Genomic DNA, 26,536 nt, shown 5'->3' on the forward strand with positions numbered 1-26,536 from the left:
GCACTGCCTGAGTCAGTGGTGGAGGCAGATACACTAGTGAAGTTTAAGAGACTACTAGGCAGGTATATGGAGGAATCTAAGGTGGGGGCTTATATGGGAGGCAGGGTTTGACAGTCGGCACAACATTGTGGGCCGAAGGGCCTGTACTGTGCTGTACTATTCTATGTTCTATGGGAAAGAAGAAATGAGCATTTGGAAACCCAAAGCCTAATTAGGGAGAGCCAGCATGGCTTTGTGCAGGGCAGGTCGTGAATAAGCATCTTGATTTTTTTGACAAGATGACAAGAGAGATTGATGAAGGTAGAGTAGTGGATGTTGTCTACATGGATTTTAGTAGGGTGTTTGACAAAGTCCTTCATGGGAGGCCAATCCAGAACATTAAGATGCATGGGGTCTGTGGTGAATTGGCTGTCTGGATTCAGAACTGACTTGTGAATAGGTAGTGGTTGAAGGAACTTATTTGAGCTGGAGGTCTGGAATTAGTGGTGTCTCACAGGGACCTGTGCTGGGACCTCTGCTGTTTGTGATGTATATAAATGATCTGGATGAAAATGTACATGGTGGGTTAGGAAGTTTGCAGATGATACCAAGATTGGTGGAGTTGTGGATAGTGTAGAAGACTGGCAAAGAATGAAATGCAATATAAATCATTTGCAGACATGGGCAAAGAAAATGCAGATGGAGTTTAACTCAGATAAATGTGAGGTGTCGCTCCTTAGTCAGGCAAATAAGGACATTTGTTGCTGAGCAGAAATCTTAGGATCCAAGTTTATAGCTCCTTGAAAGTGGCTAAATAGGTTGATTAAGAAGGCTTATTGAATGCTTGCTTTTATTAGTCGAGGCATTGAGTTCAAAAGTCAAGAGGTTGTGTTGCAACCTTATAAAGTTCTGGCTGGGCCACATCTGCAGTATTGCACACAGTTCTGGTCGCCCCACTATAGGAAGGGTGTTGAGGCTTTGGAGAGGGTGCAGAAGAGGTTTACCAGGGTGCTGCCTGGTTTAGAGAGCATGTGCTATCATGAAAGGCTGGATAAACTTGGGTTGTTTTCTCTGAAGTGGTGGAGGCTGAAGGAAGATCTGATAGAGGTTTATCAGATTATGAGAGGCATCGATAGGGTAGACAGTGAGTATCTTCTTCCCAGAGCAGCAACGCCTAATACCAGAGGGCATGCATTGAAGGTGAGAGGGTGTAGGTTCAAGGATGATGTGAGGAGTAAGTTTTTTACTCAAGAGAGTGGTGGAGGCCTGGAATGCGCTGCCTCGTACGGCAGTAGAGGCAAATACATTAGAGGCTTTTAAGAGACATTTAGATAGGCACATGAATGTGAGGAAGATGGGAGGGATATGGACATGGTGTAGATAGGAGGGATTAGTGCTTGGGTGTTTTAGATTTGCTTTGCACTACCTTGAGATTTATTTTCTTGCAAGCAAGCATTCATATTATTTTTTGGAATGTGGGAAGCTAGAGCTCCCAAGTCGTCACTGGAGAACATACAAAATCCTTAGAGACAGAGGTGGGAATTGAACTCAGATTGCTGATCATTGGCACTGTAAAGTGTTGTTCTACTTTGCCGCCCCACGGTTATTTAAAATCATGAAGCAGTCAGATGGAGGAAAATGAAAGGAACTGTCCCGTTGTCTGGGGGGAGGGGCGAGGGTTGAGAACCAAGGGACAGAAAATGACACGCAAAGGAGTCAGATTATTTATACAGTGAGTGGTAAGGATCTAAAATGCAGTGCAGCGACTGGGCAGTGGTGGTTGTAATGGGATTAAAAATGGAGTACATTAAGGAAGTGGAGAAGTGTCTGAAAGGCCAGAGATTGCAGGTCCATGAGGTGAGACCAGTGGAGTGTGATGATCTGGATTGTTCCAACATAATATTGTGCTGTACCCATTCCAAGTTTTCCTTTCCCAGGAAGATGGTAACATTTCCTTCTCCCCCAGTGTGGAATTGTTTTTGACATTATTGCTGCATGAAATTATAGTCAATTATTGAAATGAAAGGCAGTGTATTTACATTAATTGTCAAACATTGTTTAGATGCACATATAAATTTTTACTCCCTACATAGTCATAGAGCACTACACCATAGAAACTGGCCCTTCAGCCCATCTAATCCATACCAAACAGTTGTTCTGCTTAGTCCCATCAACCTACATCTGGACCACAACCCTCCATACCACTATCCACGTTCATATCCAAACCTCTCTTTAAACTTGCAATCGAACCCGCACCCATCACTTCCACTGGCAGCTTGTTTTACACTTGCACCACCCTCTGAGTGAAGAGATTCCTGCTCATCTTCCCTTTAAATCTTTCACCTTTCACCCTTAACCTATGACCTCTAGTTCTAGTCCCACCCAACCTCAGTAGAAAAAGCTTGCTTGGACAGTACTGTGCGGAAGTCTTAGGCATTGTAGACCTTTTTATATGGTTTAAGATCATATGGCCTCCACAGAACCTTGATCGCAACATCGTTAAAGCTGTCTGGGATTACCTGGAGAGACAGAAGCAAGTGAGATAGCCGAAGTCTGCAGGAGAACCTACCTACCAGACGATTTTCTTATAAAACTGCACAACAGTGTACCTAAGAGAACTGATGCAGCTTTAAAGGCAAAGGATGGTCACACCAGATATTGATTTGAGCCACACACACAAAACGCTGGAGGAACTCAGCAGGCTAGGCAGCTTCTGTGGAAAAGATTAAACAGCTGACATTTTGGGCGAGACCCTTCATCTCGGCCTGAAATGCTGACTATTCACTCTTTTCCATAGATCCTGCCTGGCCTGCTGAGTTCCTCCAGCATTTTGTGTGTGTGGCTTGGACTTTCAGCATCTGCAGATTTTCTCGTTTGTAAATATTTATTTGATTTAGTTTTTACTGTTTACTGATCATTATAGTAATTTTTTTGATATTTAGTAACTTTTCATGTCATTATTCTTGAAAGCATCTTTGCTTTACAGAATTCTTTTACATGTGCCTAAGACTTTTGCACAGTACTGTATTTACCCCATCTCCTCCCCTCATTTTGTATACCTCTTTGTATACATGGCCAAGTATGGATTATCATCAAAGTAGGGGAGAAAAAGAAATTGTTGCAGTGAGGAGAATAGACGTCTTTCCAGTAATGCTTTATAACACTCTCTGTAGTCCTGTTCCAGGTAGTTGGAATGAGGCAGAAGACTAAGCCGGCATGGATTAAATGGTATGAAGGGCCTGTTTCTGTGCTGCGGTGTTTTATGACTTTATCTATGTCCTGATACAGGCAGATAGATAAACTAGGCAGAAGACAAGGCCGTGTGAACTCGATGAGCCAAATGGTCTGTTTCTGTGTTGTGGTCCTCTATGACTCCGTGTCAGTCTTGACCCGGTGAGCCAAGGTTGAATCTTGCTTTCATCTCTGAGACAGAACATCAGGATTAGTTCTGATCTACAGTCCAAGTCTAGTTGTCCAACCTGTGGTTAATAATAGGATTTCATAATAAGACCAAGAGTACCCCACCCAGCCCCACAGCCCATCTATTCAATGGGAGATCTGCACTCCAATTCCACATACACCTGTGTCTACATCTCAAAGCTTAGAATCCAAATTAGGTTTATTAACAAAGTACAGATATGTCACTATAAATACCCTGCGGGCATTTTCTTGAGGGGAGGGACTTGATTTTTCCTTCACTTGGCTGGTATCAGAGTTGGGCCGAAGGCCTGTCTCCGTGTCATATAACTAGATAACTATCTCGACACCTACCCTTCAAGCCCCCCTTGAATCTTGAGCAACACTCACAAAATACTGGACTAACTTAGCAGGTCAAGCAGCATTTATGCAGGGGAATTAAACAGTCGACTTTCTGGGCTGAGACCCTAGAATTTCAATGTGTTTGTGGAACGAGCTGCTAAAGGAGATGGTGGAGGTGGTACAATTACATTCTTTGAAAGACATTTGTACATGGAGACAAGTGACAGCAGATGTGGAATCAGGAGCAACACACGGCTGGAGGAACTCAGCAGGTCAGGCAGTACCTATAGAGGAAAAAGACAGTCAAGGTTTTGGGTCAACACCCTTCACTGTACTGAACGTGGTGAATGGACAGGTATGTAGACTAGAAAACCAAAAACAAATCTAGAGTAATGTAGCACTCTAATAGGCCCTTCGTCCCAATGCAATGGGTCAAATTGCAGGCAATGTGGACTACCAAATGGCAGGCAACGTGAATGGAATGGAAGAGCTGGGCCGAAGGGCCTGTCTCTGGGTTTATGGCTATCTACCCTCTCAAAGCCTCTCTCTAGGACCTTGAGCAACACACACAAAATGCCAGAGGAAATCAGAAAGTCGTGCAGCATATCCAGAAGGAAATGGTCGACGTGTCGTGCCGAGGCACTAAAATCTTAATGTGTTTGAATATCCCCTTGAACTGCATGGAGTTAAAGTAATTCCTTTAACTGTATCCATGCCATCCACCTCAATCCTTGTTAGTACGGTACCGCGTTCGAGCGACGGCGATGCCGGCATGATGCAACCCGCTCCATAGATGCGCAGGCGCCTCCCGTCAGGCAGCTGATCTCGGCGGGGAGGGAGGCCGGCTGGCCGCTCCATTGCAGCCCCCGTCGCGGCGGGGGTTGCGTCCCTCCAGGGTGTTAGCCGGGCCAGGCTCCGCGGGGAAGCGATGCCGCGTCTGGGGACGGTGCAGCAGAAGATCCCCTGCGCCTTCACCACCGAGCTGAGGGAGGAGCCGGCCACCAAGCGGCCCAACCAGGTAGGAAGCTGGGAGAGGCTGCACACTGCACCGCCCTTTTCGTTAATGTGACTTACCGATCAGGAAGGTGACTTACCGCCGCCTACCGTAATGGAGGGTTAAAGGCGCCATGGCGGGGACCAGATCCTTCCTCAAACTTGTTTTAATTAACAAGTTCACCAGGGCCCTGCACGACTTAACCGTCTCTGCCTCAGGTGCCAGAATATCCTGCAAACCAGGCACCCCAAATCTGCCCAATAATTGCCTGAACAGTTCCAACGAATATCTGTGGCACACCATGCTCGCATGTTCCACCGCCTCTGGGACCTTACAAAACTCACACCACCCATTCCCATGCTCAGCAGCAAGTTCCGAAGTGGAGTACGAACCGGTACATCCAAACCTCAGTCTTACCAGCTGCAAATCATCACTCCTGTTCTTTCCCAAAAGGTGCCTCCTCTGGACTGATGGAAAGAAATTGTAATACCGCCTTCCTGTCCCACTCCTATCCCACAATTTTTGCCATTTCCCAATCCCAGCCAAGATTTGGCTTCATAGTTTCCTATATTGACTATAGTATCTACTTCGGACTTAGTACCTATATTGCTGTAACATCTGCCGGTTCATTATCCGATACACTCACATGTGCAGGTATCAAACAGAACTGTACTACTATTTCTGCCCTCTTCCATCATAGATCAGGTCTCCTTGAATGCTTAGATTCCAAACTCTGCAGTACCTTGACAGAATCTGAGCAGGTTACGATTCTGTTTCGCTTAATTTTTTCAGCCCATTGCAGACTAATGATAATGGCTGTCAATTCTGCAGAACAGACAGACAACCCACCTGTCAGCCTTTTCCCTGCCTCAACATTAAACCTAGGGATAAATATCCCTGAGCCAACCTAATTAATAACTGGGTCTTTAGAACCATCTGTAAAGATAGGCAAAATGGAAAAATACCACTGCTGTAAATGGACACCCCATCGCCACCCACAAGACCCTGGCTATCCTCTAGTAACATCAAATCTGTTCCCGCATCTGGAGATTTACACAGTGGAACTCCTGGCCAGGCCACAGTTGGGCCAATCCTCGAATCCCCAAGACCATACTCACGCACATATTTCTTAATTATCCACCCAAAATATTTACCAACTCTGCTAGTACATTCCCAACAATCGATTAAAACAAAATGCTTCAAATGGAATATCCCCCATCCTACTAAGGAAGTCCAGTATGCAAGGCTCAATTTTTCTCTCCGCAGGTCAAAAGGCATCTTGCCTAGTTCAACCCCAAAACATCTCTAGGTGTGGTCCGGATGCTGCACTACAGATTCTAAGTACACTGGCCTATAGAACATACAATCTACATAAAACTGAACAAGCTGCTGCTCCATAAATCATACAACCATAATCCAGACAAGAGCGTTTTAAAGCGTAATAAATTGTCAGTAGAACACCCTAGAAGTGCCCCAATTCACAGCTTTCTCCCCGTTGCATGCATTTTAAATCTCATGCCTACAATGACGAGGACTGTTTCTGGGTCAGAAGTGCAGAATGTGAGGTTTCAGTTTTTAATGCAAGGCTGGGGGTTCAATTATCGCCACTTATTGCAGCTTCGTGTAGGGCTGTTAGAGTTGCATTAACCTGTCCCATCCCCAGAGAGAGTCAATGTAAGGTTCTCAGGAGCAAGCAACTTCTGATTGAATAAGCCCTCGGTCCTGGGCGAAAGCAAGTGCATGCATTTATGTAGCACCTTTAAGTTAAAATATCCCATCGTGGGTTGGGGTCAAAGGCGGGCATCGCCACATCCAGTTGTACACGGTGAGTTTCCACAAGGGACAGTAGATAGCTTGTCTATTAGAGTTGTCAAAGTCACCTTGAGATTCATTTTCTTGCAGGCATTTACAGGAAAAATAAAGAAATGCAATAGAATTAATGGAATCTATACATAAACAGACTGACAAACAATCAGTGTGTAAAAGAAGGCAGAACAAAGCACAACAGAGGAAGTGCTGTGCAGCCAGACAGTACGTTTAAGGTCACGGTGAGGTGCATTGTGAGAGCAGCGGCTTTTTTGTGCTGGATGGTTTTGTGGTGAACTTCAGTTCAGGTTGGTTGATTAGTTGGTCGCTGTAAATTGCCCTCATGTACAGTTAAGGGTTAGGATCTGGGAAGAGTTAATGGGAATGTGGGGGGAATCAAACAGGATTAAACTCAGGATGAGTGTAAATTGATGGTTGATACAGACTTGATGGATAGTTTATGTGCAGGGTTTCTCTGGGTTACTTCGTGCCGAACAGGTTTGTTTGGAATTTGTAAGTAATTTGTAAGTCCTCCCTGTGATTTCAGTTTCCTCCGGGTGCTCCAATTTCCTCCCACATTCCAAAGTAGTGGATATGTCCCAGTCCATCACAGGTAACCCCCCACCATTGAACACATCTACACAGAGTACTGTTGCTGGAAAGTAGAATCCATCATCAAGGACCCCCACCATCCAGGCCATGCTGTCTTCTTGCTGCTGCCATCAGGAAGAAGGTACAGGGGCCTCAGGACCTGCACCACCATGTTCAGGAACAGTTATTACCCAACCATCAGGCTCTTAAACCAGAGGGAATAACTACACTCTACTTCACCTGCTCCATTACTGAACTATTCCCACAACATTTGGACTCACTTTCAAGGACTCTTCATCTCATGTTCTCGATATTTCTTTCTGTACTTCACAATCATGTTTAGTATAACTGGCATACTGTATGTCATGAAATTTGTTGTTACACAGTTGCAGTATATTGCAATACATAAAAACTGTGAATTATATTAAGAAGCATATATAAAAATGTTTAAATACGTGGTGCAGAAAGAGAAACAAAAGTCGTGAGGTAGTGTTCATTGGTTCAATGTCCATTCAGAAATCTGATGGCAGAGACGAAGAAGCCATTGCTGAATCGTTGAGTGTGTGCCTTCAGGCTTCTGTACCTCCTTCCTAATGGCAACGATGAGAAGAGGACATGTCCTGGGTGTTGGGTCTCCTTAATGATGCATGCTGCCTTTTTGAGGCATCGCTCCTTGAAGATGTCCGGGATGCTAGTGAGCTCGTGCCCATGATGAAGCTGATTGAGTTTACAACTCTGCAGCTTATTTCCATCCTGTGCTGTGACCCCTCCAAACTAGATGGTGATACAGCCAGTTAGAATTTATACAGTCTGTTTATTTTTACACATTGGTGGTTGTCTATCCAGTTGTGGGCAGGTTTTCAAATTGTGTTTTTTGTATTTACTGTGATTGTCCAGAAGAAAATGAATCTCAGGGTTGTATATGGTGACATAGACATAGTTTGACAATAAATTTACATTGAATGTTGAACTTTGCAGATGTACGGGTTAGACTTAGTGAGTTGTGGGCATATTATTTTGGTGCCACAAGTGTGGTGAACTTGTGGGCTGACCCCAGCACAATCTTTCAAGTCAAGTCAAGTCACTTTTTATTGTCATTTCGACCATAACTGCTGGTACAGTACCCAGTAAAATGAGACAATGTTTTTCAGGACGTACATGAAACAATACAAAAACTACACTGAACTACGTAAAAACACAAAAATTACACTAGACTACACACCTACCCAGGACTGCATAAAGTGCACAAAATAGTGCAGGCATTACAGTAAATAATAAACAAGACAGTAGGCACAGTAGAGGGCAGTAGGTTGGTGTCAGTCCAGCTCTGGGTATTGAGGAGTCTGATGGCTTGGGGGAAGAAACTGTTACATAGTCTGATTGTGAGAGACTATACTGATTTGATGCAAATGACACATTTTGCTTTGTTTCGATATTCATGTGACAAATACAGCTCATCTAAAAATAGTGAGAGCTAATAACTAGTCAACAGGGACAAGGAACCACGGGCAAAGGTAGAGACACAGAATGCAGTAGTGACAACACCCAAGTTTCAGGAACTTCACTAATTATGTTACAGCATGTTGTAATAGAAAACAGGATTTGCTGTTAACAAAATTAGACCTGTAGGTAATCAGTCTTACTCAGCAATCAAGATCTACTTTTAGTCTTTCTATAACTGCCATTCTGCTATCAAAACCTACTTTTAGTGTTAATTAAGTTTCTGTGTAATCTTGTCAGCTGAGGATGTAAAAGTTTTCAAGTGAATCAATGGGGTCTCTACACACTGACTTTCAAGGATTCTTTACCACTCAGGTTCTCGGTATTTTTGTATTTGCAGTTTGTCTTTGGCACATCAGTCTTTGTTATATGTGGATTTTTGTAGATCATGTTGGTTGCTTTATTCTTCCTGTAAGGAAACGAATCTCAAGGTAACATACATGCAGCATACATTTAAGTTGATAAATTTAAAAGCTGACCCAAATCCATGCTCAGGTAGATCAGCTTTGGCTAGCTTCGCGGTGTGGGTACCGGTTTTTTAGTAAACCATTTGTTATTTCAAACACCAACTCCATGTGGCCTCTTGGTTTGCTCCTGCAACGGGGTTTTCCCATGAGAGGGCATTGATGCATCGATCTGTGGAACCTGTGGATACTCAACACTCATCAACTTGTGTTCAGTCATACAGAGTCCTGGCCAACGGAGAGCTGAGTCTGAAGGCGCTGGCAGCGAACATCCACCAAGGGGTCGCTACAGAGAAAGTGGATGGCACTTGCTGTTATGTCACAAACTACAAAGGTAATGGGAGGACGGGAAGCCATTTTTCTGCAACATACACACACACACAACACTGGAGGAACTCGGCAAGTCAGGCAGCATCTATGGAAGGGAATAAAAAGTCATTAATTTCCAGTATCTGAGACTGTTTATTCCCTTCCATAGATGCTGCCTGACCTGCTGAGTTCCTCCGGCATTTTGTGTGTGTGTTACATAAGATTTCTGGCATCTGCAGAATCTCCTGTGTGCCGGCCACTTGACAGTGTTGGAGGCAGCAATATGTACAGACCTGTGGCAGAGGTGTGTGTATATAACAGATGCTAAAGAACTTTGCAACTCCACTAATATATACAAAATCTTAGGAGGAGCTCAGCAGGTCGAGCAGCATCTTGGTGTTGCTTGGGATTTCAGCCATCTGCAGAACCTCTTGTGTTTATGATTTGTCCCTCTGCTAGCTGGTCAGAATGCCTTGCCGAAACATTTTGTAACATCCAGCAGTAGACCAGGGTTTCAGGGTGGAATGTGGTCCAAGCTTACTAAAATGCCTGTTGTTTTTTACTTCTGTTTCTAGCACCTATCTGGAATAGGGGTAGCTTTGTGAACACTGCTTCAGCAGTGTACCTGATTCCAAATCTCGGGGCGGGAGGGGGCTCCCGCAGTTACCAGCTCTGCATCCAGCAACGTTTCCCCGAGATCAGCATGGAATAAGGCCCTTTGTGCCGACCAAGATCCCCATCTAAGTTAATCCCATTTGCCAGCGTTTGGCCTGTATCCCTCAAAACCTTGTTCGGTCCATGTACCTGTCCAACTGTCTCTACCTTAGTCACTTCCTCTGGAAGCTCATTACATTCACTGATCACCCACTGGGAGAAAAAAAGTAGCCTCTTCTTATTAAACCTTTCCCCTTTCATTAAAAACTGGTGTCCCCTAGTTCTTGATTCCCAAACTCAGGAAAAGAGACTGTGCACATTCACCATACCTATGCCCCTTGTGATTTTATACTCCTCCGTAAGATCTCCTCTCAGTCTCCTGCGTTACGAAGAATAAAGACCGAACCTGTCCAGCCTTTCCCTATAACTCAGCCTCTCAAGTCCCGGCAACGTCCTTGTAAATTTTTTTTTTGCATTTCTTCTGGTTTAATACACCTTTCCAAGAGTATGCAGTATTCTATCTGCAGCCATCCAGCGTCATGTACAACTGCGCCGTGACCTGCCAGCTGATTGGAACTGTCCCGTGGTCCTCCTGTCTCCTTCCATGTCCCAAAGAAATTCTGACTGATGGGTAACTGGCTTCTGTGAATCATCTAGCTGGAATGAGAACCAGGATGGAGTTGTGAGAAAGAATAGATTACAGGGGATAAATTATAAAATTGTTCTGAGAGCCGGTACAGACTAGATGGACCGAGTGGGTTGTGTCGTGAGCAACTGTGAGATGCAGTTTGAGTTCGGGACACCTGCGTGCTCTTCGTCTCCAATTGGAATACAGTAGTGAACTCGGTTCATTTAGGGATTGTACAGTCAGCAACAGAACCTGAATCAAGTTTATCATCACTGACATATGTCGTGAAATTTGTTGTTTTTTGTGGCAGCAGTACAGTGCAATAATGACAAATTACTTTGTATTACAAAAAAACAGTAAGTAGAGCAAAAGAGGAGTAATGAGGTCACACTCTCGTTTGGTTGCCCTTGAACGTGAGTCTCAAAGGCTTTACTCACTGTGCTCTCCAGAAGCATCCCCCCCCACTGAACCCCAACAGTTTTCCACGGTGATGTTTTCTGTGTCGGCTAACCAAACCACTAACTATTCTACTAAATATACTTTTTCTGGCGAGGCCTGGGCCTGAGAGCGAAGGATGAATCAGTGTTCAGCTCATTACTCCCTGAGGCCTTACTTGTGTCAGCACTGAACTGACTTCGCAACTGTGGCCTGGAGCCATCGGCACTGAACTGACTCTGCACCTATAGACTGGAGCCATCGGCACTGAACTGACTCTGCACCTATAGACTGGAGCCATCGGCACTGAACTGACTCTGCACCTGCGGCCTGTAGACTGGAGCCATCGGCACTGAACTGACTCTGCACCTGCGGCCTGTAGACTGGAGCCATCGGCACTGAACTGACTCTGCACCTGCGGCCTGTAGACTGGAGCCATCGGCACTGAACTGACTCTGCATCTGCGGCCTGCAGCCATCAGCACTTGCCTCAGATCTGAGCAGACTCCATGGCTGTGGACTCGCCTTCTATGATTCACGTTCTGCATATTATTGGTTTATTTAATTGTTTGATCAATTTCTTCTTCTTTAACACATTGGATGTTTGACCGTCTTTGTGGTGTGGACCTTTTCGTGGATTCCATTGTGTCGCTTTGTTTTGCAGCTGCCTGCAAGAAGATGAACCTCAACATTGTTTGTGGTACACATAGCTTGATAATAAATTTTTAACTTTTATCTGAGCTGTAACAACACCTCGGACTTTGTGTCTGCATCTTAGGATCCCATAAACAACTTGGGGACATGACCTGTTATGCTCAAAGCCATTCACTCCCCCAGCCACCTGGTCTGGCCTATTGTCCGGTTGTACTCCTTCCCTTCTTCATTCTGGCTTCTTCCCCCTACCAGTTCTAATGAAGGGTCTCGAAGTTAATGTTGACTGTTTATTCCCCTCTATAGGTGTTGCCTGAACTGCTGAGTTCCTCCAGCATTTAGTGTGTGTTACTCTGGATTTCCAGCATCTCTTGTGTTTATCCGAGAGCTCTGTTCCCACAGCCTCCCGACCCCTGCTGATACTGCATTTTATTCCTCTCATTTTCCCCATCAAAATGAATCTCTTTGACGTGCTCTGCATCGAATTATTCTGAGGCGTTTAGGGTCCTGCTGTAGTAATTCTCCTTCCATGGTGTGGCCTTTAACAGAAAGCAGTTGTAAAGAACATAGAACTTTGCTAAGAGTGTACTGTAATTTCTTTTGTGCCTCTTGCAACTCTTCCAACTGTGCCAGAATACTTATTGTCTCAGACCATTGTGTGTGTTTGAGGTAACGTCTATATTTTGGAACATAGAACGTTACCGCACAGCATACTGTAGTTCCTGTTGTGCCAAATTTTAACCTACTCCATGATTAACCCTTTCTTCCCACATAGCCCATTTTTCTTTCATTCATGTGCCTATCTAAGAGACTCTTAAATGGATCTGCCTCTACCAGCACACCCAGCAATGCATTCCGCATACCCATCTCTCTCTGTGTAAGTTAAAAAGAACTGCTGTGCTATCTCACCAAAACTTTCATCCACTCACCTTAAAAGTATGTGTTCTGGTATTAGCCATTTCTACCTGGGAAACTTCTCAGCCCAGTGTCCTGTTGTAACCGACAACCCTCCACACTATCCACAACACCACTGACCTTCATGTCATCTACAAACTAACTAACTCCCCCTTCCACTCCTCATCCAAGTCATTTATAAAAATCAAAGAGCAAGTGCCCCAGAACAGATCCTCTGTACTGTAAGAATCCTGCCATTCGTCTTGCACTCCGCTTTCAAGTTTGAGTTTTCCAAAGCACATCACTTCACACTTATCTGGAATAGAATGGATTTTTGTGTGATACCTGAACTCACAACCTTCCGACACCAGGCAAGAGAACCAGACTCCCAGGTTGTGGTAAATGTTTTAACTGTTATTCAACGATATCTCCCCAAAATCTTTCGCTGTTGTGACCAGACATTCACTGATTCAGATGCTGCTAGGTCTTACAACCTGACTCTTAGCAGCAACCGTTGGAAAGCTGCAGAAGATGTGAGCAACACACACACAAGAGAAGAAACACAAAATGCTGGAGGTAAGGGAACATCTATGGAGGGAAATAAATAACTCCCTCCTCCCTCTGGTAAGCGCAATAGGGCTTTTAAGAGAAAATAGTTTCTTGTGCCATGCAGATAATCTAATCAACCATTCTAGTTAGCCGCACCCCCCACGTCCTCTATTACCCTGTAACTGTTCTGCACTGCAAACACTTTAAACTGCTTTTTATAATACGTTTATATTGTAAATATATACTGGTATTTATGTATTTTATACCAGATTTTCAAGCAGATGAAACCTAATTTGTTTCTCTCTAGCCGGCAGCTTGCCAAATCTTTGTGAAGCTCTAGCCACGCTCTTAGTCGTGTGTTTGGTTAATTAGTGCTTTTTGACTGTTGGCAGGTTCGCCATATCTCTGGGCACGACTCGATCGGAAACCGACCAAGCAGTCCGAGAAGCGATTCAGGAAGTTTCAATTGTCGAGATCCAGCACTGGTAATTACAAGCTCCTTTCTGAGCAGGTTGTGTGTTCGTAACCAACAGTTTACTGCGAGTTTCCCTGTGTAGCACTGGTTGTTTCTCCCCGTTTTGACAACTGTCGTCTTGCTACCTTGTGAAGCAGCCAGCATTATCAAAGACCCTACCATCCCAGACATTCTCTCTTATCCCCTATCCCATGTGGGAAAAGTTATGAAAGCCCGAAAGCATGTAGTGCTTGGCTGAAGGGCAGTATCTATCCTGCTGTAATCACTTTTGAATGGGCATCAAGTATGATAAGATGGACTTGATCTGACAATTTATCTCATGATCTTGCACTTTATCATTTGCCTAAACTGCACTTTCTCTGGCTTTGGCACTTTATTCTGCGTTGTTATTGTTTTATCGTGTTCTGTCTCAATGCAGTGTTTAATGATCTGATCTGAATGAACAGTATGCAAGACAAGCTTTTCACTGTCGCTTGGTACATGTGACAATAATAAACCCATTCCAGTTCCAATAGATGGAGGAAAGTTAAAAACTGGAAAACACTCAACTGATGAGGCAGCAGGTATGGAGAGGGGGTGGAATCGATAAGCTTTCATTCTGACTGTGAATAGGGGAGGCAGGTGAGGAGAGAGCTAGGGTGATGACTCTGCAATTCATTGCCATAGACGACCGGGGAGGCCTAGTCATTGTGTATATTTAAAACTGAGGTTGATAGGTTCTTGATTAGTAAGGGCACCCAAGGTTACGGGGAGAAGGCAGGAGAATGGGGTTGAGGGGGATAATAAATCAGCCATGATGGAATGGTGAAGCAGATTTGATGGTCTGAATGACTTAAATCTGCTCCGAAGTCTCAAGGTCATTGTGAAAGATGCATGGTGTGATATTTAAAGCATGAGAGATGAAATAATTGGTCAGGGTAAACAGAGGTTAATAATTGGACAAAATGCAGAGACATTGGGGAGTAGGAACAGAGACTGAATTGTTACAGCTATGTTCTGAAAAATTAGGGCAGTATTTGTAGTTTGAAACATGACTATGATGGAGGTTTAATGCCGGGAACACACAAAATGCTGGAGGAACTTGGCAGCTGGGGCAGCATCTGTGGAGGGGGGAAATGGACAGTCAGTACTTCAGGTCAAGATTCTACATCTCAACAGTCAGACCCGAACTGTTGACTCTTCATTTCTTCCCACGGATGCTGCCTGACCTGCTGAAATCTTCCAGCATCTTGCATTGGCTTCAGATTCCAGATTCTGCAGTCTCATGTGTTTATCGTTGGGGTTGATTTACTTGGGGAATGTGTCTGATCTCTGTGAAAGGCCCAGGGAATTGGAATGGGTTTATTATTGTCACATGTATGAAGATACAGTGAAAAGCTTGTTTTGCATTCTGTCCATACAGATCAGATCGTTACATAGTTCATTGACATCAAACAAGATAAAACAATAACAATGCAGAATAAAGTAGAACAGCTACAAAGAAAGTGCAGGTAAACAATAAGGCGCAAGTTCATGAGGTAGCTTATGAGATCAAGAGTCTAACTTATCATACTATGAGAACACTCGATAGAATTATAACCCCTTGATCCTGATACTATGTGCTTTCAGACTTTAGTGTCCTCTGCACAGTGGGAGAGGGGAGAAGAGGGAATATCTGGGTGGGTGTGGGGTCCTTGCTTTACTGAGGCAGCAGGAAATGTAGACAGTTTCCATAGAGGAGAGGCTGGTTCCTGTGATGGCTGAGCTGTGTCCACAACTCTGCAGTTTCTTGCAGTCATGTGCAGAGCAGTTGCCGTTACCAAGCTGTGATACATCTGGACAGAATGATTTCTATGATGTATTGATAAAAATTGGTAAAGGTCAGCAGGACAAAGTCAAATTAGCCTCCCGAGGAAGTAGACGTGTCGGTGAACTTTCTTGGCCAAGAAGTTTCATTGGAGAAGTGTGGAGACAGGATGGGAGAATCCCAGCTGTAGACAGAGGGAAGGGCTTTGATGAGGAGACTGCTTTGGGATATCTACTTTGGAAGCAGCACTGGGAAGAGGTGGAAGGGTTTTGCCAATCCACGTGGGAATTGAGATTAAAATCAGTTGGTATTGTAACTCCTGTGCTTGCCCAGGAAGGTGCTGTGGGAAGGGCTGTGTGTACTGGGGAATAAGGTGCAAGATCATAACGAGGTAAATTATGAGGTCAAGAATCCATCTTATCATACTATGGAACCCATCAATGGTTGTCTAACAGTGGGATAGAAGCTGTTCTTGAGCCTGACGGTACTGTATGTACTTTCAGGTGTTTGTAACTTCTGCCCAATGGGAGGAGAGAAGAGAGAATGTCCAAGGTGTATGGCTGCTTTCCTGAGGCCGTGGCAAGGATAGAGGGATCCTGGAAGGGAAGTTAGTTTTCATGATGTCCTGAACTGTCTCCAACTGTAATTCAAGTTGTTTATTGTCAAATGTGTGGCTGTAATGACAAATGCAGCACTCTCTCACTGGGGCCGGACTGCAGCAGGTTCCATTGTTTATGTGGACAACATGCCCCCAGGCCTGAGAGCTGAGGTGTGCTGGTGGTGCTCGTTGATGTACCCAGCTCTACCCTATATAAACCCTGGAGCTGGCTGGAAGCTGGGAGTTACAAGAGTCAGCGACTGTGATGGATTTTATTTTATTCCTTCCTCAGAGTTCACTTGGAATATCGACAGTGACTTCAGGGTAGTTCCTGATACCTGGATTCCAGCACACGAAGTTGCCCAATCACAAGGCAGACCACAGCCTGATGAGAATGGACACATTCCTGGTGAGGGAGTATGTACCATGCTTGGAGTATTGTTTGCAGATCTAGTCATTCCATTACATTCTGTGCATTTCTGGCCACCTCATTACCGGAAGTAAGTGGAAGCTTTGAAGAGGGTGCAGAAGAGATTTAAGAGGAGGCTGCCCTGGATTAGAGATCGTGTGTTATAGGACAAAGGTGGATAAACTTGTTTTTTCCCCTCCAGAATGTCAGAGGCTGAGGGGAGACCTGATCAAAGCTTTTAAATGGTGAGGGGTAGAGATAGAGCAGACAGTCTTAATATTTCTCCCAGTGTAGAGATGTTTAGAGGATATGCATTAAATACAAGAGGGGGAAGAGTTTAATGTAGATGTGTGATGCAAGTAACTTATACAGGGAGTGATGGGTGTTTGGAACTAGTATTTTAATTGGTTTATTATTGTCACATATACCTAGAAAAACTGAAAAACTTATCTTGCATACTGTTCATATAAATTAGATCATTACACAGTGCACTGAGGTAGTACAAGGTAAAACAATGCAGAATAAACTGTAACAGCTACAAAGTAAGTGCAGTGCAGTTAATAAGGTGCAAGATCATAATGAGGTCGATTGCAAAGTTGAGAGTCCAATTTACTGTACTAGGGAGCAATTTAAAAGTCTTATGACAGCAGGGTAGAAACTGTCCTTGAGCCTGCTGGTATGTACTTTCAGGCTTTTGTATCTTCTGACTGTTGTCAAGTCTGCTCTGCCATTCGATCGTGGCAGCAGATAGGATAGTAGTGTTTTAGAGGGTTTGACATACACGTGTAAATATGCAAGGGATGGGGATCATGTCCAGGCAGATTTGACATTGCATGCTTTGTAAACCAATTTCCCCCGGGATCAATGAAGTACTACTATGACTATGACTAAACGTTTACCTTGTCCTGAAGGTTGGATTCCGGTGGAGAAGGGAAGTAAACAATATTGTTGGCATCTTTCTGCCGTGAATTATGAAACTGGATCCGCCCTGGTTTTAAGGCCAAGTTCTGGGAAGCAAATTCTAGAAATTACTGTCATTCCCTTAATGGAGCTGCTTGAGCAGACACTGGAGCTGATAGGAACTCATATCAACGGTAATCCATATGGTAGGAAGACATTTATTGTGGACTTCTTTATAATTTATTCAAGGAAAAATGAAGTATGTAGTTGGCCCGATGTCTGCGAAAACCGGGGTTAAGGACTGGAGGTGGCTGGGGGGGGGGGTGCAGAAATGCAGGGTGTGTGTGTGTGTGTTGTTTTTAATGCTTGTGTTATTCTGCTGAACATTGAGCATGCTAGGTTGGTGGTGTTTGGTAACATTTGTGGGCTGTGCCTAGCACATTCTTGGGTGCACTCGTTAATACAAAGGACGTTCAGTACATGTGATAAATAAATCTGAACCTGAAATTGAGGAGTGCGGGTTTTGCAGTCTGAGGCAAATTGCCCGTTAATTGCCCGTTCCCACTCGCCCTTGAGAAGGTGGTGGTGGTGGTGAGCTGCCTTTATGAACCACTGGAGTCCCTGAGTTGTGGGTCTACCTACAGTGCCGTTAGAGAGGGAGTTTCAGAATTCTCACCCAGCAATGTTGAAGGAACAGCACTATGGTCAGGATGGTGTGTGGGTTGGAGGGGAACTTCTGTCATCCTCTGACAAGCCACTGACTTGCTCGAGTTCTGCAGCTCTTTGTGTATGCCCTCCCTGGGGAAATGACTGCACTTTCAATCTGTGCCCTCATAATCTTGTATGCCTCTCTCAGGTGTGGCCCTGACAGATTTTACCTCTCTGCTCCAGGCCTTGGAAGCAAGAAACAACCTCTCCACCTTCTGGTCTCCCACGGATCGCTGCAGATTGAGAATCCCCCGCCACTGGACCTGATGGATTTGGTTGCCTGGTTTGAGGAGAGTGAGGAGGCGAAGGTGGAAGGCATTGTGTGGCACTGTGCAAATGGTGTCCTAGTTAAAGTGAGTGAGAGATCAGGGGTTTGTTACTGGAGTGGGGAGGGGGGCACGGAGGAAAGAGCAATTGGAGTAGGAGCCATCAATGGTTTCCTGTGCAACACAGCAGCGTAGCAGTTAGTGCAATGTTTTACAGTGTTAGCTGTAAAGATCAGGGTTTGATTTCTGCCACTGTCTGTAAGGGGTTTGTATATTCTCCCCATGACCACAAGGGTTTCCTTCCACATTCCAATGATGTATGGTTTAGGGCTAGTAAGTTGCAGGCATGCTATTCTGGCACTGAAAGTGTAATGGCACTTGCAGGCTGCACCTGCGTAATCCTCTCTGATTTGAATTGACACAAATGATGCATTTCACTGTATGTTTCAATGTACACATAACAAATAAAGCTAATATTTAATATTTAAGATATTTCCCCAGGGTGGGGGTCTCTAAAACTAGAGTACTTGGGTTTAAGGTGAGAAGGGACACATTTAAAGGGGATCTTGGGACAAGTTCTCACACAGAAGGTGATGGAAGAGGTAGAGGCAGGTACAATGTTTAAAAGACATTTAGACAGGTACAGGGATAGGAAGGGTTTAGACCGATATGGGTCAAATGCAGGCATATGGGACTAGCTGTGGGGGCATGAATGAGTTGGGCTGAAGGAGGGCCTGTTTCTGTGTTATGTAACTCTGAAACCATTGTCAGACAATTTTTCCCCCATTGAGTTACTCCCAAATTTCTTGGGTTATTGGATACAATTTTAGGAAACAGCTGTACCAATTGATCTCTCCACCAAGGTTAATGTTCATCATCTTCCTCCCCAGCTTCACCGACATCACCTGGGCTTGGAATGGCCACTCCTGTGGCCATTCTTGGCCACTCGCCCTTTGTCCATCAATGTCGACCTGACCAAGTTCACCTGGGATTTTGAAGCCAACTCCTCGTTTGTTGCCCTGGCCAGGCTCCACGGGAAGCAGTTTGACCGAGTTAAAGATATTTCGTGGGAGGACACAGAGAGTTGACGTGGTCTTAGCGTGTTGGCCAAGGATTGTTTTGAGAGGTGGCTGGCTGTTTCAAGCAGGATTGTTTCCTTTGAATCTTGGGACTGATCTCAGTTGGAAGATCTGATCTTGATCATTGGGGGATGTGTAGACTGCATTAACCTGCAAGTATCACCCTGTTTCTGGTACCAATTGCATGCCCACAATGTTTAGCAGAATAACATACAGCCAGCATACACCAGGACATATGTAACAACAGTAAAACAAACATCTTCCTACCCCTACCCCCTCCACCAAATTGGGTCACTCTGACCTCCAGCTCTGTAAACCTTGGGCCTCCAACCCCAGGACAGGCCACCTCTGGGCCTCTAGCCTTCAGATCTTAGGCCTGGACTCACCAACCTTGGGGATTGCAGGTCTTCATCCTCAGTGCCTGACAACCCGACCTCCATTCCCATGGGTGGCAGGACATTTGAAAGATGTATTTGATTACTTAAGACTTCAGTGCCTCAAATTAAATCTTTCTATCTCTATTAAGTATTCACTTATTATTCAGTCTTATTTAATGTAACTTGCTGTAATTGAGTATTAAAATGTTGTAATTTGGCTCTGTGGCACTTACTTGTAAATCGACATAACCTAGCTTTAGGTTTGCTGGATTTTAAACCTTGTTCAATGCTGCAAATAGGATCCAGTTTCTTATTTTTCTCCCTGAGCTGGCACTGCTTTTCAGATTTTAGCAGTGCCTCCACGCTCCTGCCCAACTCTAATAACCACGGAGTCCAATTAACCTTGAATCTACTCAATGGCTCTATCAAACCATTAAGATTTAAAACTTTTGGGAATAAATTCCTTCTCCATTCAGACTTGTGAGTGCTTTATTATCCTCACTCTAAATTCCCGTTTCTACACTCTTGTACCTACAGTTGCAAGAAAAAGTTTGTGCACCCTTTGCAATTACCTGGTTTTCTGCATTAATTAATCATAAATTATAGTCTGATCTTCACCTAAGTCACAATAATAGACAAACAATCTGCCTAAACTAACAACACACAAACAATTGTACTTCTCATCATTACTGAGTACACTATTTAAACAATCACAGCCTAGGTTCAAAAAATGTAAGTGAACATCTGGGATAATGCCTTCTACAAAAGCTATTTGGAGCCAGGTGTTCCAAACAGTAGGTTGAGATTGGAGGTATGGGCCCTATAAAAAAAGGCGCACAAAGTCAGGTTATCGACAGAGCCTGTGCTTCTCGAGAAAGATCTCTCTATGTGCACCATGCCTCGATCAAAACAACTTGAGGATCTTAGAAGAATTGTAGAGGTGCATAAAGCTAAAGACCTGCGTGTTCATCAGTCCACAGTAAGAGAAATTGTCTACAAATGGAGGAAATTCAGTACTGTTGCCGCTCTCCCTTGGAGTGAGCATCTTGCCAAAATCACACCAAGAGCACAACGTGCAGTATAGAAGGAGGTGAAAAAGAACCCGAGGGTAACAAGCAAAAGACCTGCAGAAATCTCTAGAACTTGCTAAAGTCTTTATTCATGTGTCCACTATAAGAAAAGCACTGCACAGAAAGGTGTTCATGGAAGGGCACAGTGGAGAAAACCACTGCTCTCCAAAACAAACTTTGCTGCACAACTCAAGTTTGCAAAGTTCCACAATGCTTCCGGGACAATGTTCTGTGGACAGGTGAGACCAAAGTTGAACTTTTTAGCTGAAATGCATGTTTGGAAGAAAAAAGGCACTGCACACCAACACTAAAACCTCATCCCAGCTGTGAAGCATGCTGGAAGGAGCATCATGGTTTGGGGCTGCTTTGCTGTTTCAGGGCCTCGACGGCTTGCAGTTGTTGAGGGAACAATGAAGTTAAAATTCTATCAAGACATTTTACAGGAAAATGTCAGGGTAGCAGTCTATCACCTGAAGTTTAATAGAAGTTGGATGATGCAACAAGACAATGATCTGAAAGACAAAAGTAAATCAACAACAGAATGGTTTAAGAAGAAAATGTGTTTTGAAATGGCCAAGTCAGAGTCCAGGTCTTAACCCAAATGAGATGCTGTAGCATGACCAGAAGAGGGCTGTTCATGCAAGGTATCCCAGGAATATTGATGAACTGAAACAGTTTTGTATGGAAGAATGGTCTAAAATACCTCCCAAGTCGATGTGCAGGACTGATCAACAGTTACTGGAAACATTTGGTTGAAGTTAATGCATACAAGGGGGTCACATCAGTTACTGAAAGCAAAGATTCATATACATTTTCCAACAAATACATGTAATATTAGATCATTTTACTCAATAAATAAATAAATGAACAAATATAATTTTTTATGTTATTTATTTAATTGGGTTCTGTATCTAGTTTTAGGACTTGCGTGAAGATCGGATCACATTTTAGGTCATATTTATGCAGAAATAGAGAAAATCCTGAAGGGTTCACAAGCTTTCTAGCACCACTGAGTAAATGTGCTTCTGCATCTTGAAGTTCAGTAAAATTGCTTCCTTTTTTTCTGTGCCCCACTGAGTACAGGCCAGGTACTTCGTAGAACTCAGCTTTTTTTCCCCCTAGAAAAGTCATTCCCTGGCTTGGTTTGATATTCAGAAGTTTGTCACTTATTCGCTGCTCGCAGTTGTCCTTGGGGAGGTTGTGTTCGGCCCTCCCTTTGTACTGCTGAAGTTAATCCACTGAAGGCCACTGTCAGTGCTGATGGCGCCAATGAAGGTAGCGAGGGACACTATATTTTCCTTCCTCTGCCCTCATCCTTGAGCTGGCAAATTTGGAATCTTGTGTTTGTAATTTCAACTCTCAGTTTTAGATTCACTTATCACCTTTGAAGACTATCAATGGGAATCGGTTAAAAGGTAGGTATAACTTTGTAGCTGAAGGGCCTGTAATGTTTTGTTCTATGAATTTATCAGGTAGTTTCAGGTAACGGCAGTAGTAAAAGGGCAGCAAACTCAAGAATAATGTGGTACAGCCCTGGGCCTGAAGCCTGATCCCAATAATTTAGTGGGGATTTAAAATGTATTTTTGAAATGCTAGGAGCTGCCTTGGGCATACACCACACATCAGTTTGGAAGAACAGGTCACACTACAGTGCATTAACTTATGTTCCTGCTTGTTTTGGTTTTAAACACAAGGGTAATATTTGGTTTTGTGTGGAACATATAAAACCAACCACAAAGATGTATGACAAGACAGATCTCAGTGTTCGTCACCTGGAAATGGTTATTTTTGATAATAAAATGTGACATGCAGGAGTTGAAACATACATTCCAGGTTCAATGAAGAGTACATGCACTTTTGTAATTACTTTTGCTTCTAGACAAATAATAAATATTTACCTTCTACTTCAGACTATAAACTTGCATTTAATTCATAGTAACAAACTTATACAGGTTAATCTACAAAAATACTTTAATTTATTGCCATATTTTCAAAAATCCTTGGCTATGGAAATAGTGTCTCTAAGTGCATTTTCAGTCTTCAGTATTTTTTAGTCTGGGCATGTACAGGCATGTTTGACAGCAAATTCTCCTGGCATTACCTGCACAGTTGACATACAATTAAGTTGCTGACAACTGAAACAAGATAGTGCTAATTAATTGGACTGTACTTCTCATAATAGTAAGAAACTCTTATTTTACCTAGAGCAATACGCATGAGATGCTGGAGGAACTCATGTCAGGCACCATCTGTAATTAAATAAACATTGTTTACTCCCCTCCACAGATACTGTCTGACTTGCTGAGTTCTTCCAGCATTTTCTGTGTGTTGCTCTAGATTTCTAGCAACTATAGTCTCCCACTTGTACCTTGCTTTACTTAGCTTTTCCCAGCTGATGGATGTAGGAACATGACAGAATTTAGGGGAATATAATGTCTAGGCCTGTTAAATCTCATTTCCATTTATGGATCCTAGCATAATGATTAGTGCGTACTTTCACTAATGTAAATTCCTAATTCCAGTCTTCACCCACAACTCGAAGGGTGGCAAATGTAACAATGTTAAACTTAAGTCAGAATTATACTGATCCTGCTGCTGAGGTTTGTATGACCAAATGTGTTGGAACAGTACTAGTAGGAACATCTATGAGTTAGCACTGAGCAGGGAATTACGTAGTTAATGGCATTTATGGGTCTTTTGTGCAGAAAGTACTTATGTGTACAGCTTCCCTCTGCCAGAACCGTACATGTCAAAAGCTGATCCCAGTAATGGTTCCCAGAAGTGCTATTGCTCCTTCACTGAAATGCTGATCTCTACTCCCTTCCATCAAGGCCATACCAGTAAATGAACCCATAACTTTTCCTTCTCAGTAAAAGAGGCTCCATGGATTGTTACCGATAAAACACAAACTGGGGTGAAAGAAAAACGGATTAAAAAAATGTTATAACAGTTAATCATACCCCCACTGCATTCCTGCACCGGACACTGACTTAGATTATTAGCTCCTGAATCAAAGTGAATTGCTATCCAGTGTTCATTTTTTTTCATAAACACAATATGTTAGGCAGAAATAATCTAAAACTCCCTTCCTCTCAAAGGCTTGGATACTGGAGAACTGTAGCTTTCAAGAAGTGATCCCAACAGATTAGAAGGGATTTAGATTGTTGTTGTTCTTACGTCAGGACCTGCACATTACACTTTACCACCTCTATTCCAGTAAGAGTGTTAAAGGAGACCTCTCTCCCCTCAGTGATGGCAGCTGGAGGATTTACCACAAATGTTTGAACAATGGGCTTCTCAGTCAATGGAAACATTTCCTGGGATCTCCACTCCAAACTGCTCAGATAATTTCTTCAACTGTTCTTCCAGAAGAATGTTCCGTTTAACCTCTTGGTTGTAGTTAAATTTCAAGTCCTCAAGCTCCTCAAAGAAGCAGGGATCAAAGTTTTCCAGTTCCCTTTTCAACCTCTTTATCTCTTCCTAGAAATCAAAAGATAATTAGATTGTCAGGATGACATTGAAGATGAATTCCATTCAGACCAACCACCCACTTTTCCATTTCTCAGCCCAGAACAGGCAATCCCAACCTTTTTTTATGTCATGGGCCCCTACCATTAACCAAGGGGTCCGTGAACCCTAGATTGGGAACCTCCTGCCTAGAAGTTCAACTGCATAAACTGCATATTTAACTCAGCCGCATAGTAGAGCATCGTGAGCTAAAGAGCCTGTTCTACTGTTCTAGGCAACTGCAAATCAATATTTTAGTCTCTTCATCAACCCCATATTGAATTATTTAAATAGCCACTTTGGTCATAAGAGTAATATACGATACATTGATCATTGTGTCCACCTTTCAAGCCAGCCCTACATCCCTCTGAATGCTTCCTATCCATGTACTTGTTCAACTGTCTTTCAGCTGTTGTAGTACCTGTCTCAACTACTTCCTCCAGCAGCACATTCCATACACATCACCCTCTGGAAGAAGATACCCCTCAAGTCCCTTTTAAACCTTTCACTTCTGTTCTTAAACCTATGCTCTCCTTTTTGTTCCCCTTTCTTATGAAAAAGACTGGGTATATTCACCTTATCCATGCCTCTGGTTGGTTGGCCAAATGGAATTTAATTTACAAATGAGAGAGGTAACAAGGTATGTCATGTTATGACAATATGGAAGGTATGACAGCCAAATGAATACTTTGAGTGAAGCAATGGAGGAACTTTCCAGTGTATGGAAACAAATTTTCAAAAGCAGCAGGAAAAGTTAATAATGGTGGTTTAAAACAAAACATATGGTAGGCTTTCCTTGATTCACCAAGACAATAAGTCTATAACCAGGAAAGTTATAATAGAACTATAGACATCACTATTGGTCGATTTGGTATTGTTTTTTTATTATTGACACATGTGAATAGCTCTTGCAGGTTATTGGACCAAAATAAACCATGCTGGTCAAGATAATTTGAGGGGAGATTTGGTTGTACTGGAGAAAGGCTGGAGAATTTTATCCATGAGGGAAGACTGGATAAACTGGGTAATATTTTTAGGAGACCCTCAGCAAACTACTCTAGATATATGTGATTAACGATTGAGGGGTCTGGACAGGTAAAGTAGGAGGATTGGTCTTAGCAGAGGAGTCAAAAACTCAAGTGTATCAATTTAAATCATCAGAAAAAGGAATAGAGAGCAAGTCTATGCACTCAATATGTGGTGTGGTCTTGAATGGAGTGCGTGAAAAGAGAGTAGAGGCAAAAACCATCATCATGTTTAACTTCTGTGTGCACTTGCAGGCAGTAGTGGTTGTGGGACCAAGAGCTGGAAGGTGGAATTGTGCTGGTTAACTCTAATCTGGCATAGGCAATATGGGCTGAAAGGCATCCCTGTTGATACTTTTCATGATTCTCAGTGATAGTCAAGTTTTTAAATTTACATCTGAAGCAAATGTGAATTTTAAAACTTCAACTTATTACCTATGAAAATGTAACAGCATGGGAGAGGTTTCACTGCGAAAGTAATGGTCTTTCTGTAGAAGCACTGTTAGTGTAATGGTTTTTCTGTAGCTTCAGTATTTGGGGTATGGCTAGAGATAATGGGGGCTTTGGAATGTGCACCATCCATTGAAGGGAATTTTTTTTTCTCGTTGTGTGCCTGAGACCAAGGTGATCTGGGTCTTTTGTTTGGCAGAGGATGGAGAGAGAAGATGCCAGAATGGAGAGGTTGCAGACACCAGAAAGGAGTGGACTTGGAGTGGGGTCGGGAGTTGATGAAGTCCGGGGAAATCGATGAAGGAACACTGGAAGGGAAACCATGAGCTCCAACTGTGCACATTAGACTGTTTCATTAAAATGGGCCCTTTCTTTATGTTTTACTTTACTAACCCTTTAGTCAAATTAAGAATTATAAAGCTAAATCATTTAATTGCATATGGTGTACTGTCTGTAATTTCGTGGTACTGATTTGTAAGACTCCACACAAACAGGAGGTTTTGCACCTCAATCTCACACATTTGGTGGGGCCAGAGATTGTCTTCCCTAGACTTACACAGCTGACAGAACCGGATGGTCACAGAAATCTGAAGCTTGTTAATCTCTCATGTATGGATTGTGACAATTTGTGCTGTACATCTCCCTTGCCATTCATTATGGGTGTTTAAGATAGA

At 43.3% G+C, this 26,536-nt stretch overlaps 2 protein-coding genes across 8 annotated transcripts in view; one reads left to right on the top strand and one right to left on the bottom strand.

Annotated features, from left to right (window-relative positions):
* The first annotated feature begins 4,530 nt into the window (after positions 1-4,530).
* Positions 4,531-26,305, top strand: rlig1 (RNA 5'-phosphate and 3'-OH ligase 1). Of its 2 annotated transcripts, none has more exons than XM_063058368.1 (7): positions 4,531-4,756; positions 9,310-9,427; positions 13,605-13,697; positions 16,364-16,480; positions 17,392-17,586; positions 18,272-18,441; positions 26,062-26,305. In XM_063058368.1, exons 1-7 carry the CDS (start codon positions 4,667-4,669, stop codon positions 26,161-26,163), a joined length of 885 nt encoding a protein of 294 aa, XP_062914438.1. In that variant the 5' UTR covers positions 4,531-4,666; the 3' UTR covers positions 26,164-26,305. The 2 variants fall into 2 exon arrangements, with proteins under 2 accessions (XP_062914438.1, XP_062914437.1); XM_063058367.1 differs by lacking the exon at positions 26,062-26,305 and adding an exon at positions 19,245-20,287 and having other exon boundaries at positions 4,532-4,756.
* Positions 20,443-26,536, bottom strand: part of cep290 (centrosomal protein 290) — a 164,900-nt gene continuing 158,806 nt past the window's right edge. For all 6 annotated transcript variants that reach the window (XM_063058359.1, XM_063058357.1, XM_063058358.1 and 3 more), the window contains one exon: positions 20,443-24,360. In XM_063058359.1, the coding sequence (XP_062914429.1) occupies positions 24,178-24,360 (183 nt within the window). In that variant the 3' untranslated portion in view covers positions 20,443-24,177. The remainder of the gene's footprint in view (positions 24,361-26,536) is intronic.

Source organism: Mobula hypostoma, chromosome 9 (assembly GCF_963921235.1).
Source record: "Mobula hypostoma chromosome 9, sMobHyp1.1, whole genome shotgun sequence".
Classification (NCBI taxonomy): domain Eukaryota; kingdom Metazoa; phylum Chordata; class Chondrichthyes; order Myliobatiformes; family Myliobatidae; genus Mobula; species Mobula hypostoma.

Bases quoted from the DNA above. Each gene is read 5' to 3' on its own strand.
- rlig1 (XM_063058367.1), top strand. From the start codon at position 4,667: ATGCCGCGTCTGGGGACGGTGCAGCAGAAGATCCCCTGCGCCTTCACC. The intron at 4,757-9,309 runs GTAGGAAGCTGG...ACTTGTGTTCAG, and splicing joins CCACCAAGCGGCCCAACCAG to TCATACAGAGTCCTGGCCAA. The intron at 9,428-13,604 runs GTAATGGGAGGA...GACTGTTGGCAG, and splicing joins TTATGTCACAAACTACAAAG to GTTCGCCATATCTCTGGGCA.